This window comes from Dermacentor albipictus, chromosome 10, assembly GCF_038994185.2.
Source record: "Dermacentor albipictus isolate Rhodes 1998 colony chromosome 10, USDA_Dalb.pri_finalv2, whole genome shotgun sequence".
NCBI classification, from domain to species: domain Eukaryota; kingdom Metazoa; phylum Arthropoda; class Arachnida; order Ixodida; family Ixodidae; genus Dermacentor; species Dermacentor albipictus.
In genome coordinates, this window is record NC_091830.1 from 95625065 (window position 1) to 95640925 (window position 15861).

The following is a 15861-nucleotide window of genomic DNA, read 5'->3' on the forward strand; positions in this document are numbered from 1 at the left end:
GGACGCTTCTATGTAAATTCTTCTGTCAGACTTCCGTTGTCTGTATCACAAGCCAGATCAGCTGTGTTGTTACGTTGAATCATCTTCAGCAGATACAGCTTTAGAAACAGAAACCTGGCTATCACCCGATAATGTAAACTGCGAGTTGTCATTATTTCGTCAATTTACGCTATCCTGAAGATATAGGGTGAAGTTGTGAAGTGACGCTGCGCTAGTCGGCAGTAAAAACATTAGGGAAGCTTACATTTTTCATATTCATTCGTGCCTCGAAATTTTGTGGGCGGCCCTATGGTTGTCCTCACACGTCACCTGTGTAAGTCGCGTCTGCTATGGCCCACCTAATTCATCGGAGAGATTTTCAGAGTGCCTGAACTTTTATCAAAAACAAGTACCCGACTTCGTCAATATTTTTAGCTGTCTATTTCAATTATCCAGATCCAGCTATTTAATTGAAGTCATGCAGGCCAGTAGGCAGCTCAATGAAGCGTGAATGTCAAGATTTTTGCGACGTACTGTCGTCATTTGAATTGCACCATGTGGTTTCTGGTTCAACACGTGGAAATTCACTTTTACATCTAGTATTAACTACAGAGCCAAACAGTATCGCTGTGACTGTCCTGAATGACATGAGCGACTACACTATCTTGCCTTGCGGATTCGTATGCGAGCCCCCAAAACGCCCTGATGCATCCCATGTATGAAAATATCGATACATACATACATCCATCCATCCATCCATCCATCCATCCATACATACATACATACATGCGTGCGCATGTATGTATGTATGTATGTATGTATGTATGTATGTATGTATGTATGTATGTATGTATGTATGTATGTATGTATGTATGTATGTATGTATGTATGTATGTATATGTACGTGTATGCAAGCGCACGTACATACATACGCACATACATACATACATACATACATACATACATACATACATACATACATACATACATACATACATACATACATACATACATACATACATACATACATACATACATACATACATACATACGTACATACATAGACACACACACACACAAACACACATGCGTTCCTAGGGAAAGGAAAGACTAAGGCGGGAGTCGAAATAACGGAGCCCTTTTATATCAGAAAGGTGAAACATAGCTGTGCAAGTGCGCAATCTAGCGCATTATTAGCAAAAGAAATGCCATTTTTGCATGGTAGGCTATGACTGTGTAATGCATACGTATCTGGGGGGGGGGGCGTGTACCCATGAATATTCTGAGCAATAAATATAAAAGCTGGCATGCTTCAGATAAAAAGTCATTATTTTGTCAGCGCTTGATCTCAGTTATTCGTATCTCTGCGTATTCCTGTTTTACTCGAGTTGAAACTTGTGTTGAAACACTTGTGTTTTGACATTTAGGTGCACCTTGCGGAACCCAAAGCAGTCAATGTAATGGGGAGTGCATGCTCCATGACGGTGTTCATGATTACTTCATTCCTATGCACTTTCAGTAAGTGAAAACAAATACCTTATATGTCAGTTAAATGTATGCCACTGGACATGCTCACGCTAAACATAGATTGGTTCTTAGTCAAGCGAAGGTGAGAAAACGCAACAAACCCGTTTTCAGAGAAGGTGGCCACCATCCGCATGAAGGCCTCACTCATACGGCCGTCCGGCGATGCTGGATCCGCGGCGTACCTCTCACCGAAAACGAACGGTAGGTTGAAGGCATGGGGCTGCCCCATCCAGCCAGGCAGCTTGGCTGTCGCCGACTTGTGGGCGAAGACGTAGGCGAACACTTTTCCTCCCCGTTCGCTGTGCTTGTCTGCCATGAACCGTAAGGGGCAGTTGAAAACCCTGTCCGACGAGAAGTCGACGTACTGCCTTCTCAGAGCGTTGTTGTCACCTTGCGGCGCGTCGTCAACGTACATTCGTAGCACGTCTGGTGTGTCTTGCTTCCACAAACGTGACAAACAGGCTTCAAGAGACTCCGCGATTCCATGTGGAGACATCGAAACAGGGTCTTCGGCTAGGAGGTCAGGCACCGGCGCGAACAGGAACGAGATAGCCGCTTCGTCGGAAGTGACTCCCGCCATGACATCGACAGGCGTGAAAAAACCACGCTTTAGTGCCTCTATTGGATTCCTCGGGAGGAAGGCGTCGTGATAGGTTGGAAAGAAAGCCATAAGTTTGGGGGCCGTGCTCTGTCCAGCCGCGGCAACGAGCTCCTCTGTGGACTTGTTGCGGAGGCAATTTATAATATTCTGTGGATTGGAAGACAGGCTGATCGTACCCCCCTCGGAGCAGCCGACGATGCCAGCCACTTTGTCACCTTTGACCATGCTCTCATGAACCGTGTCCCACGTGTCGATGTTGTACATAGTGCCACTCATCAAGAGTGCTCTCTTGAAGAGACCCTCGCTCATGGGCGACATGATGTGTGCGTGCACGCTCAGTGACCCCGCACTCTCTCCGAACAACGTGACTTGTTGCGGGTCGCCTCCGAAAAATTCGATGTTTCGCTGCACCCACTTCAGCGCCATGACCTGGTCTAGAAGACCGACGTTCCCTGGCGCATCTGGAGAGTTCGCGTTGAGGAAGCCGAGGATGCTTAGGCGGTAATTCATGGACACGACAAGGACGTCCGCAAACGCAGTCAACACGGCTCCGCTGTAGTTCGCCTCATTGGCGCTGCCGAACGTGAAGCCCCCTCCGTGGATCCAGATCAAGACCGGTCGACTCGAACCGGCGTTCCTGGCGAGCTCGGGGACCCACACGTTGAGATGAAGGCAGTCCTCCGTAATGTTGAGGTGGTCCATGCCGAAGCCGGGAAAGGGTACCTGCACATCAAAAACGTAGGCACCCGAGGTGTGTAATGTGTGCGTAACATCGTGCAACGCTTGCAGTGAGTTTTGATATTTATCTGACACTGACGCTAGAATAAACTTAAGGGCACCAGTACAAATTTCATCAGTGATGCGCATAACGGCGAACATCTACCGCGACAAAATTACTCGCATCCAATTTGCACTTTGGACATTTTACAAGGAGATTACAGGCGTGAAACAAGAAGGTGTTTAGAGTAGAACCATCTTCATCGTCAGCTTACTTATGCTTACTTCAACATGGAGGTTTCTCCCGGCGATATCCAACTACCCCTCTTTAGCGCAATAGACACTATGTCACGCCTGCAAATTTCCTCACTTCTCAAGACTTATTAACGTGCTGCACTTGTCTTTACTTCCTTTCTCTAGGCGCTTATTTTTTAATTGTAGCAGACCATCGCTTATCTGTATTGTGCAGCACATATGGTCAAGCCATCTCCATTTCTTCGTCTTAGTATGAACTATAATATCGGTTACGAAAGTTCGCTCTTCAATCGACACCGCTGTCTTGCCATCTACTAACGATATGCCTACATTTTACGCTGCATCACTCGTTGACTGCTTCGCGAGCTTCTTTGCTAACCCCAGTTTTTTCCCATTCCTTAGTGCCGGTAGAATGCATTGATTGCAGGCTGGCGGTCATGACTTGTTAATGCCTGCCTTATGCGGTCTGTCCCATCAGCAGTCTTTTGTAAGCTTATTTCTTGTTGCCCCGCTCACCTGTCAGTAGTTAGTATGGTAAATTTTACTTTTGGATATATTTAGAGGTTGAGTGTTAATCACTAATTATCGTGCTCTGCAATTCTCAATTGTAGTCAGCATGTTTGAAAACTGTTTTCAAACGTACTCTTACGCTAAGGTACTCAATATCAGCTAAGGTACTCAATAATTTTTTGCTAGTCATTTACAGCAATGGTGGAAAAGAGACTTCATTTGCAGACTGCACGTGGAAGATATGTTCTCCTTTGATCCTCACTCCTAACTGTTCCCACTCTAACGACACTAAAGCTCCTAAGCATGCAGTGAATAAAATTGTAGAGGTTGTCTTTGTGTGCCTGCCTGACCCCTTTCTTGTTTAGTATTTTTCCGCTTCTTTGTGAAGAATTGAGGTAGTTGAGCATTATTTATGCACATTCAGAAGGATATTTACATGTAATTTCCGTACTCCTTGACTAGCCGCGATGACTGATTGTATCCTTACTGAACCAAACGCCGTTCTGTAATCTATGATGTCATCTAGCAGCAGTACTACACCCCAGATTTCTTAATTACTCGATTTACTACATGGATCGGATCCACTGTGAAATATGCATTCCTTAGTCGGTTTGCACTCATGCTTCAATACTCTTTGGGTCGACTGGCTTCAGTAGGGTAGAATTTAACAAATATATCGCCTGACAGCATCTGATGTGGTCTCAAACATTATAATTTCACCTTCTCAATTTCTTCTTCCTTTATTTAAATGCACAGACCGTTTGTAACTCCCATGTGCAGCGACATATTTCAGAACAAGCTTGGTACGGAGTAGGAAGCCAATTTTTCTGAGGTTGTTCAAGATATATTCAGATGTGTAGATAATTTCTGTATTGCACCGTCACGTGACTAATGCCTAACGCGATGTCGCACAAATTTAAAAAAATAAATTGAGAGACAAAGCATAAAGTTAGAGAATTGTTTTATTTGCCCTATGATTATTAGTTAGAGTTCATCGAACTAAGATAGCCCTTTAACGCGCATCATATCTGCTTGTATCTTCTACTCAGATATGTTAATGCTATTATTGTTTACAGTTAAGTGCCCTTTAAACTGGCGAAAATAGGAATCGTGCACGTCAGTGATGGTTCAACGTAGAAAAAATTGTGCGAACCCCTAACCGAATTGACCTTACAATCACAAGTCGACAAGTCACAAGAAGATAGCTATGCGCTGACTTTTACCACATTAGATGGTGCTAAATTTATTAAGAAATTGAAAGGCACCCAGAGAAAGGTGCGCAGCCTTAGAGATGATGGTAAAACAAAATTTGCAGTTTCTCCGTACCTACGCAGGATAACTTATAAACTGAAGCCCCTAGGAGCTGGACTTCAAATTGACGTCCTGTTTGAATTCATTTTTTTCCCGTGATCATAGAAAGTTCCATAGCTTTACCACTGTACACAGCAAAGAATTTCTGGAATATATTTCATGCACTCTATTACAGTGGAGCTGTTAGAACCTCGCTGGGTTTCTATTGATGTCCGCAGCTTACCCGAGTTAGGGGAGAGAGAGAGCTGCGAGAGAGAAAGCAAAGTATAAAAATAGCATTGCGCAGCACAGCGAAGCGGTGAGAATGGGGGGAGCCTAGCGGGGAAGAAGGAGCGGCGTGCACGCGAGCGAGGAACGCAGCCCGGATGCGTGCCCTCTCCTGTGGCGCGCGAGGCACGGGGGTGAGGCGAGGGGGGAGGGGTGTTCTCCTCCGGCTGCTGCTGGGGTGCCTAGATGTCCGCCGCACCCTAACCTCACCCGCCGCTCCATACAGTGTTGAGACAACCGCGACGTCTACTACGGCGTTGGCCACGCGGATCGCGGACGGCGTAGTGGACGCCTTTAGGTTGTTGCACATGGCGCAATTGGGACGAAAGAAATCGTCCTGCCGCGCACGTCGCAAAGCAATTTTGGCTGACAGCTTTCAGATGCGTTTGTGACAGAGCGATTTCCGTCGTAGCGATGCGTAATGTTGCGCCTTGCTTACGAACTATCCATGCCTGCACCATGAAATAAGAACAACATGGGAACTGCTCATATATTTGATTTTTTCTGTTATTAACGCGACAGCGTTAAGGAGCTCGTGTCGCAGAAAAGCCGAGGTCGTCGGCGTTGGTGTCGGCGTCGGCGGCGTTGGCCGTGAGCGATAAATCCCAGCAGGCCCTTCATGAATGAAAAACAACTTGCAAGATGGGCTGGGTGGGAATCGAACCAGGGTCTCCGGAGTGTGAGCCGGAGGCGCTACCACTGAGCCACGAGTTCCATGCTTCAAAGCGGTACAAACGCGCCTCTAGTGAATGCGGTGTTGCCTTAGAAACGAGCTCTTCTAAGGCTCAGGCGTGCGTCGCTTGCTCAGGCGCACATTTCGTTGCCGCGCCGAACGCAGCGTTGCTCAACGCTCACTGCGTCCGATGCGGGGCGCGTAGTTGCTGCGCCGAAGCCCATTGTCGGCGGGTCGACGACAATGGGCTTCAACGGCGGGTCGGCGGGTCGGCGGGTTGACAATGAAGCCATCCCTTGGCGGGTCGACGGGAACGCTGTCGCGTTCCACTCTTGAAGGCGAAGCTTAAGCGTCCTCCAGTTTTATCGTCTATAATGGAATATGTAAAACATATTTTAACGTTTAATAGCGTTGAGAGTTCACGATAGCTTGCAGATGCGGTGAGTGAGAGGTAGCACAACACCGCAAGTATGAGCGTGTGGCTCGTGCGGCGTCGGTGGGGTGGTTCCGTTTAGTACACTCTAGTTTCGTTGTTACTATGGAAGGCACAACTTTTTTCGTGGAGGAGTATTTGATTTTGCAGAAGAACAAGCTACTATTGAGTGTGCAAATACAAGCAGCTGGCACAATTTGTAGCGATGAGGAGGTTGACGATGGTGGCGATCAAGCGCGTACGTGCCTTATGTTGAGGCAGAGTCTGCTCTCGACCTAGATAGCGCGCAGCTTCTCCTTTTAAGCGAGTCGTGTTAGCGTAAGACGCAGTAAAATGCTTATGAAGCTCCAAAGCCGCAGGCACTGGTGGGTACGCCCTATTAAGACCTAAAAAAAACAAATGGCTGTGGCTTAGCTAAGGTTAAGCCCAGGATGCGAAGCATACTAGCCTTTATTTTAACGCGACAGCGTTAAGGAGCTCGTGTCGCAGAAAACCGGTGTCGTCGGCGTCGGCTCAGGATTGCGTCGCTTGCTCAGGCGCACATTTCGTTGTCGCGCTGAACGCTGCGTTGCTCGACGCTCTCCGCGTCCGATGCGGGGCGCGTAGTCGCTGCGTCGTAGCCCATTGTCTTACACCCCTTGGCGGGTCGACGGCAACGCTGTCGCGTTCCACTCTTGAAGGCGATGCTTAAGCGTCCGCTTTGCAGCTGTTATGACGTCATATGGTAGCTACGCGGCCGCGCACGGCGCAGCAAGGAAGAGCGTGGTTATGCGGCTAGTATGCTTCGCATAACAGGCGCGCGAGATTGCTCCACAGAGCTAAATATGCGCCTAAAACAGGAGAGTGCCTATTTGGACGGAGCTTTGTTTCGTCACACACTGCCCCTCCCACATCGCGCCGATCGCTGAGACTCAGCGACGTCACGAGCGACTTGTTCGAATCCAGTCATGGAAAGCCCACGACGTTGCGGCGGTCGCTGAGCGACGCCATTCGCTGTGTCACTGACTGAAAATCAGGCCATGTGAAAGAGCCTTGTGGCGGACACCTTAGGGACGCGTTGTCGGCACTCGTGTGTCGTGTGTGCGGTTTGGTACTATTTTACTGGCCTTCGCCCAGCACCGCTAGTCTCTGGTGTTTGCGACAGCAGCACCACGCATAACTTTTAACTATGCGGTTTAGCTGTCACAAGGTTCGTGTAGGCTTATTTGGTCATTGTATCCCCGTACATATAAAACATCATCAGACGTCATAAAATCATCTGGGATGTCGCATTTGTTGCCCATTGCGGAGGGCATGGGAGCGTTCCCGTTTTATTTGGCACAGAGATAGTTTTAAAACCTTTTTTAACCAACTCACGCGACAATTATCATAGGCCTTCCATATTAGGAAAAAAGGGGATGCTGGCGTAACGGTCCCAATAATTCTCGAAAATTTGCACATGTGTATTTTCAGATTTGTGTTTTCGAGTTTTTAGCATGTGTGTATCGGTGTATCGTGTTTTTTTTCATACCGTGCTTCGTTTGTTGTGTACGCTGACTTATATGTGCATAGATGTGATGCTTCTTCAATAAATCCATTCACTTGGAGTAAAGGCCCTCTCGTGTGGTTTCCCATGTCTTTATTGCGCTTTGAAGGTTCTCATGATAAATGTTACGTTTCAGCCAGACTATCCATCTTAGGTCAACGATATATTGCTTGTTTTCGTCAGTAGTAAGGCAGAGTAAGTTCCAAAGTTTTATGAGTTTCAAGGCGGCTAAATATATTCGAGCAATTTTTTTGAGGTAATTTAAGCATGATGGTATGATTGGAAATGATGCAGACTGTACCAGGCTTTAGCAACACCTAAAAAATACTTTCATCAGGCGTTATCATTTATTAGGGTATTTTTGCTGGACTCGGAAGAAAGCCCACGGAATACCAAAATAAATGGCGTCATTGTCTTCTCGAGCGTCTGATGTCAAGCGCTTTTAATCATCTTTCCATAGAAGGAAGGCCAGCTTCACGACATGAAGGCGTTGTTTCGGTAGCATCCTATAAAATCAAAATGTAATTATTGGCATGCGTTTTCATTGACCTATAAATTCTCCACACAGCGTAGTTCAAACAGACTCTGGATGTGGACAAATGTATTATTTGTAGCTCCTTTGGCACGTCTGATGCGTATGCCACGCTTAGTAAGCATGTGTCAATGATGCGGCATTTACAAGCGTTAAGCCCATGTTGTATTGGCGTCCTGGGAGAACAACAAGGCCAGATTGAGTTTAAACGTAGAGAAAATAGGGCGAAATGCCTTGAGTGAAAGCGTTAGAGCATGTGGTCTAATTAGGGGCAACCAAAACGTTTAATAGAACTGTCTACAAAAAAAAAAACTCTTTGTTGAAACTTAAGCTGTGAGTCCACAAAGTCGCAAACGTCTACTATGCGTGTTGTATTTCTTCTGGATTATCATATAAATGTTTACTATGAATTTCAGTCTTACGGAATGCAAACAAAACAGTAGCTGACCGGGAGGTATGAGGTCGAAGTGATCTAGAGTTTGTTGAACACGGAATGTCTCAGGGATAACATTCCCACCGAGGACTTGATTACGTCAAGGCTACAACTGCTTTCCTTAGCGTTGACGTACGAGCAGTTAACTCCCATCTGTACTCAATAGGAAAGTGCAGTTAACCCTCTGGCCGACTAGCCTGTTCTACTCCTACTTCTCCTGCAGTGATGGCGGGGGATTGCGAACTAGGGGAACATAAAGGCTAAAGAAAGCAGTTCCTGCTCTGATGAAATCAAGTCCGCTTGTTGAGATGCTGGCTCAAGCGACGTTCCTTTTTCTATGACTATTGAGCTCCTGCGGTATGTAATACTGACACGTGTACTTGTTCATCGTGACGGGGTGACCGCGTTTCATCGTCCAACAAATGTTATTGCGTTGCGCAGGACGCACGCACCTGTATGTATTGGAAGTTACTGGAATGTTATCGATAGGTCTATCCGCTGTCTGCTGTCACCGAACTTTGTGTAATCCGATTATTTGTATGCACTACGCGAATTGTGTAGTAATTTCCAAAAGGCATGCGGGCACAAGCGGTTTCTCTGGTACTTTCGATGTCTCATGTATAAAAGCCGACGTGCTTCACCCACTCATCAGATTTTAGACAATCGCCGACTGAGTTCGCCTCTATCGTTCTACTTTGCGTGTAAGTTTCTTTTGTGGGTACAGGTTCACCCACTAAAAAGTCAGTTTCGTCATTCACAGTTTTTTGCGACTGCAGTCCTCATTTACACTACAATGTGACAATACTAAGCGTTTGACCCTTTTGTCAGTTTTTGATTTTCTGCATGATTTCCTGTTACGTGTGTCTTTCCCCACGTAACAAAATTAAGCAACCTGCTGCTGTCACACGTTAACGCACTCTTCTATGCACGTACCTGAGGGCACACTGTAGATCCTGCAGTGGCATCTAGCGTTCCTTCCCACGGTGCCTTTGGTTGTGGAGGACGGAACCTGAGCGTGCCTACGGGAGGCTCGGCGAAAGGAATGCCGCGGTACTCCTCCACAGTCTTGCCAAGGCGGCGCACAATGTTGCCACGAACACGGCCCTCTGTTGTTTGCCTCTCGACGTGCATGTCTTCAGCCATGGCACTGAGAAGGGCCGCGAGGGCAAGGAGCGCCAACAACGCTGCTTTGACCGCCATTGCTCCACGCTCTGCTTACCTGCACGTTAAAAGATTTTGTGAAAAGAAATTAAGCGAATAAACACAGTGATTATTTGTTACATTGGTCTATTGATTGCCCAGTGTTTAAAGGGACTCAGAGAGGGACACTTGGTGAGGTTAGGCTTGTAAAATATCCTTTAAAATTTCTAGTATTCATTTGGCTGAGCAAAGTTGAATGCTAGCAACTCAGCTTCGACACGTCAAGTGACGTTGCTGATTTCATATGGCATGCATTTTCGAGTACTTGGGCCGTTTTGACACGGCAAAAGTTAATGCAACCGCCTTAGTCGTGCTTTTTTTTCGTTAGTATACAGTGTAGCCCTTCTTTATTTTAACAAGTTAGAAGCGAGTAAGAGCTTTTACCACAGGTTTCACTAGAGTGAGTTGGTGCTCCAATATACTTTTAAGACAACTCTGACTCAAGCAGTCTCTTGTCATCGTTAGTGCGGCTAGTGGAAGGAATCCTTTCTATCGTCATTTTCACAACCACGCCTTACATCATGCACCATCATCATCAGCATCGTCTGTATGCCTGTGCATAGCCCCCTATATAACTTCTGTGCCTGCCGCATGATGGTTGAACCAATGGAAAGCGGCCGTAGTTGAAGCTATGGTGGTGGCGCCGCTTACGTAGGGTGGTATCGAGCACGCTTCGTTTTTGGTGCTCGCTCCTGACAACAAAAAGCATGTGAATCTATAAAAGAGCAGCAGCATACATCGGACTGCCGAATTATTAGCGAAGTATAGCCAATCAATAAATGCCAGCCGCTGTTGGAATTTCTAAAGAGGGGCGCCACTTACGTGGAAGTCTCCGGCTAGGTCACCCCACACAGACTCGTGATTTGAACCACCGGCAACCGCTACTCAAAATCATTATTATGTGAAGAGGGCAAGTAACTTTGGTGGTCTGCTGCCGCTACTCCGCGGCAACGCCATACCGTGATCGCCTAGCGCCAGGTGAGTGTTGCCGCTACCCTCAATATGCTGATTTTCACCTTAAGTGACGTTGCCAAGTGACGTTGCAACAAACGACGGCAATTTTTCGGTCATCCGACAGGCACAGAAGTTACCTAGGAGACTGTGGTTTGTAGTTAGAATCGCGAGCCGCGAATGCAACGATCTTTCTTCACCGACCGGCTACTGCCGCTCGATTCATGGCCCATCCCCCGAACCCAAAACCAGCCTTGGCCGCGGCCGCCACTCGCTCACCACTTGGCCTTTGACTTTCCGAATAAATGGAAGGTCGACGGCACGCCATGTGAGACGTCGTCACGTTACCTTATAGTGTTACGTCAAAGCGAAGTTTTTTTGCCGCATTCAAGGCTCTTTGTGGTAAGTAGGAAGGTGGTTAGGTTTGTTCCTTGCTTAGTTCCAGGCCTCTTCCATTAAAGGAAATACAAGGCCGGCGATGGAATCAAATTTCTGGCCTCCTGCACAGAAGTACAATGCTCTAATCAATAGGCAGCGGTCGTACGCGCATATTGATCGTCCCAAAGAAGACGACTATTTTATATGCTTGGCAGTGGCGTCACGTGCCAGCTACTCGCGTTCGTCCCTCGTGCCAGCTAGTGCTTTGAGACGCTGTGTTACATGGAGCCGAAACTGCGCGATCGGCCCACACGCTGCAGTCCTTTCCTCGTAACAGCTAACGCTAAGTAGAAGCTGTGGGACATTGCACCACCTTCGTGGTCGGCCTAGGCCGAACAGCTGTTGTCTTTTCCTCGCAGGAGCACGGAAGTCATTGTCGTTTCAACATAAACCACGTGACATAGACATAGATTCACAGCCTATGACGACTCGCCGCGGTTTTTTAGTGGCTGTGGTGCTGCGTGCTAACCTCGATGCGGACGCGGTGGCCGCCTTTCGATGGCGGAGAAATGCAAAACACTTTTATGTAAAAACGCTCGTCGACTTAGAATTAGGTGCATGGTAAAGTATCCCAGGAGTTCAAAATTAATCCTTAGTCCCCCAGTATGGCTTGCCACATGTTGGGATTATGGTTTTTGCGGAACATAAATAAATAATTTAACGTATCATTTTACAAATCGTAACATGACAAAGGTGACGCCTCAATCCACAATCCGGTAGTGTTGTTAGACACAGGCTTGTGTTGCACACACAACTGCTCACATTAGGAACAAGTTGGTCCGCATGGTAACGCTTTACTGAACCCCGAGCCATGCTGGGTAGATAGGTACCTTCAAAATGCTTCGCATAGCGTCCATTCCCACGGTGTGTAAGATCTGCATAACTTTAAAGGAATGTTTTTTTTTTGTGCTGAATTCTCCCTAGCTTTCGGCCACTGACTTCTGGTATAAGCCAAGTATACGCGTAGAACTTGGATCACTATGGCAGAGGCTATTGGGTCAGCCGCTGCCTTGCACGATTGCCGTTTCTGGTATAGTGCAGAACAGCGTGAGATTAGTGCGAAGTAATGCGGCCAGCGGTGGCATGTCATATTTAATTTCATTTCACTATACCCCTCAGGGCCAAGGGCATTACAGAGGGGGCGTGGTCAATACAAAATAATGAAGAAGACAAATACAGTTGGTTACATGAGTGTTTAAATGGCGCTTGTACATAAAATATTGCTACACGACTGTGATATTTGATTGTTTGTACGAGGCGCGTGGGCGCCATCACTCGAGAAAAGCGGAAGAATGAACTGGGCTCGCGCTGTGAATCTAACTAGTCAGCGCTGCGACCGCTGTTGTAAATATAACCTGTAAGTAGTTCCTCGTCTTACTGACTTATCTTCGCGTAATATTGTGGTGGGGGGTGCCGTTGACCTTCCTCGCCACGGAGCTCCGCAGCGGCCGCACCGTTCCGCTTTCCTCCATGGCTCCCGGTGACGACACCTCGTCTCCTTCTATTCCTGCGACCCCGACAACAACGTACGTTACGGTTACACATCCCCGCAACCTTGGTGTATTCTTCGGTGTCGACGTTGAGGGCTGGCTCAACCTATATGAGCGTGATAGCCAAAACAACCGCTGGGACCCTGCCATTATGCTAGCCAATTTGCTATTCTACTTGGGCGGAACTCCTCGTGTGTGGTTCCGGACAAACAAGGACGAGATCTCTAGTTGGGATGCTTTCAAGGAGAAGCTTGTCGACCTCTTTGGAAATCCCACCGGTCGGCAGCTGGCTGCTAGAAAAGAGCTTGCTACTCGAGTTCAGTCTTCCACTGAATCGTGTCTCGTATATATAAGACGTGTTCGCTCTTTGCCGGAAAGTCGACGAGAAAATGGCTGAGGTTGACAAAGTCGGCCACGTACTTAAAGGGATCGCGGGCTGCGCCTTCAACTTGTTGCTCTTTAACAATGTGTCCACCATCCTCGTCATTGTCAAGGAATGCCGCGGCTTTGAGCTCGCCAAAAGCCGCCGCGTCATTCCACAGTTCTCCCGGCTCCCTGACACAGCTGCGATTTCGTCTTGCGTTGACCTTACCGTTTCACCACCTTTAAATGAGCACGTAACACGTATTGTTCACTCCGAACTCGAGGCTACAAGTCCTGCGACGTTCCATTCACGCCCACTTGAACCCACCATTGACCAACCAGCTTCAACGATCTCCCTTATTTTGGCAGTTGTACGGCAAGAATTTGCAAACTTAGGTTTTCCTGTTGCGTGCTTCGTCTCCGGATCTGACGCCCGACCGGTGCCGACAGCTCCGCCTCACGGCGATCTGTATTCTCCTCCCAGATACCGCAAACCGGCCGAGTGGAGAACTCCGGACGACAAGCCCATTTGCTTCCGTTGCCTCCGCATTGGCCACGTCGCTCGCCACTATCGCACCTCCTGGACGTCGTCGTATTCGAGCTCCTTTTCCCCATCTCCTCGCCCATATGCCGACCCGCGCCGTTACTAGCCTTGCCTTATGCCGCCTACTTCTGACGTATCCATCGATGTCAGTCGTCCTGCTCGCTCGCCATCACCTCAGCGCCGTCGGTCCCAGTCGCCCCAACCACGCCGCTATTCGTCGCCGACCAGTTATGGATCATTCCGGACGGAAAACTAGGCCATGCAGCTCTTGGGGGTAGTGTTGCATCACGTTCGTCCTGTCCAACTACTCGGTTGACGTTGCTCACCAACACGAACCTAATTGAAGTAGACGTAGATGGTGATCCGTTGACGGCATTAATTGATACTGGAGCCCAAGTATCTATGATGAGCGCTAACCTATGTCGTCGCCTCAAACATTTTATTACCCCTGCCATCACTCGAGCCTTACGCGTCGCCAATGGAGCCAGTCTTGTCATCAGGAGTATGTGCACTGCTCGCATGGGAATGGCTGGCCGCCAAATTCCAGTCCTGTTCACCGTGCAGTTGCCCTCATGACCTAATCTTCGAGCTAGACTCGCTGATGACGCATTCTTCCCTCATCCACTGTTCCACCCGGTACGCTATGCCTCGAGTTTCCTGTTCTTTTAAACGTTCGTCCCGAACAACCGAACAGCCTATGCACTACAGTGTTTGTTCGCTGACCACCAAAAGCACTAACCGTGGTTGAATTCGCCTCAAAGTTAATCGTGCTGGATGGCGACTACATCGTCGCACCTATTCTTGATGTCCTCCTGGCGCGGACCATCCCTGCGCCTCACTCCGTCTTAAGCCTTGCCGCTCGTGGACAGATCATTTACAACAAGCAAAACCACGGATTACGATATTTTCAGTAATGATAGCGTGTGAGCTAAGTTAAGCCCTTTCTTATGTGCAGAGAGGACCCAAAATCAGCGTTAGTTACTAGACAACTTGTGGATTATGATGTCCCTAAGAGTAGAAGGGCCTTTTCAGGGGTCGTATATTTAATCATTTGACACCACGACTCGGCTACCTGGTAGTATTCTGGCAGTAGTTTGCTGCATCACGCCAGCTGACATGGGCAGGTTCCTCGTTGTTGTACCTAAATATGGACCCATACATCTTATTCAGCGCTAGATGAAAAAAAGTGTATGCACTCCACGAGTTATTTCATAATGGCTAGGCTGCTGTAGAGCTCTTCAGGTGCCACAGTTGTGCTCCATGTGCAATAATTTGTCAGTGTTTTGCGCGTCGGTTTGGTTTTGCTTGGTGTTGGGAAGTATTCTGTGTTCCTAAATATGTGCAGCGCGTGATTTCTTTTTCAATATAGGATTGCAGGACCTATCATGAGCATTCCAGCAGAGGGGTGCTCTCTAGGATAAAGATGTGTCATGCCCTTAAATATGTCATGAGCACACTAACAGCAGGCGGAGAAGGATGACACATACGTACGATAACTCAGAGTGACAGCTTGCATTCACAGGTATATCCGGACTATACGAAAGAAGGTCGAAATCATTGCCGACGTGAGGTTTGAGGAGCTAAAGAATGCAGAAAGGACAATAGTGAATCTGGAACAATGACACATACGAAAAGATACAGTAGAAAGCAAGAGTATTCAGATGAAGACAAGGATGTGTCTTCAAAGTAAGGAAGTCTTTCAAGGCGTATTAACCTATAACAGAAGGCATCCTATTTGTCTCACGAAAGTTGACGATTGGTTCAAGACAGCTGGTACGCCATATTCGTCAACTAACGCGGCATGAAGGAATTAGTGTCACATTATGGCAGCTTCGAACGAAGTGCTGGATAGCACAATGAAGACAGTTGGGGAAGGAGGTAATCCATGTCTGTTTAAAATGGTGATGAAATGACGCTACGTAGCTACACTAAAAAACAGCCAAATTCCTGCTAATAGGTTCTGTGACCGACAGCCATTTGAAGGTATTGATGTGGCTGTCGCTAGTGCAATGCTTATAAAAGATATGAGAAAAGACCCTACAAAACAAAAGTCGAAGTAATAGTATGTTCTGCTACACGAACTGCACATGTCGAAGTTTGGTGCAACACGAA

The 15861-nt window shown here is 47.5% G+C and overlaps 1 protein-coding gene across 2 annotated transcripts in view; it reads right to left on the reverse strand.

Moving 5' to 3' along the window:
• Window positions 1-15861, reverse strand: part of LOC135921432 (acetylcholinesterase-like) — a 40979-nt gene that overhangs the window by 12175 nt on the left and 12943 nt on the right. Inside the window, exons 1-3 of one of the 2 annotated variants that reach the window (XM_065455793.2) lie at window positions 12731-12860; window positions 9697-9982; window positions 1608-2830 (exon numbers count right to left, since the gene is read on the reverse strand). In XM_065455793.2, the coding sequence (XP_065311865.1) occupies window positions 1608-2830; window positions 9697-9963 (1490 nt within the window). In that variant the 5' untranslated portion in view covers window positions 9964-9982; window positions 12731-12860. Of the gene's footprint in view, window positions 1-1607; window positions 2831-9696; window positions 9983-12730; window positions 12861-15861 lie in introns of those variants that run through there. The other variant, XM_065455792.2, reaches the window with a different exon arrangement.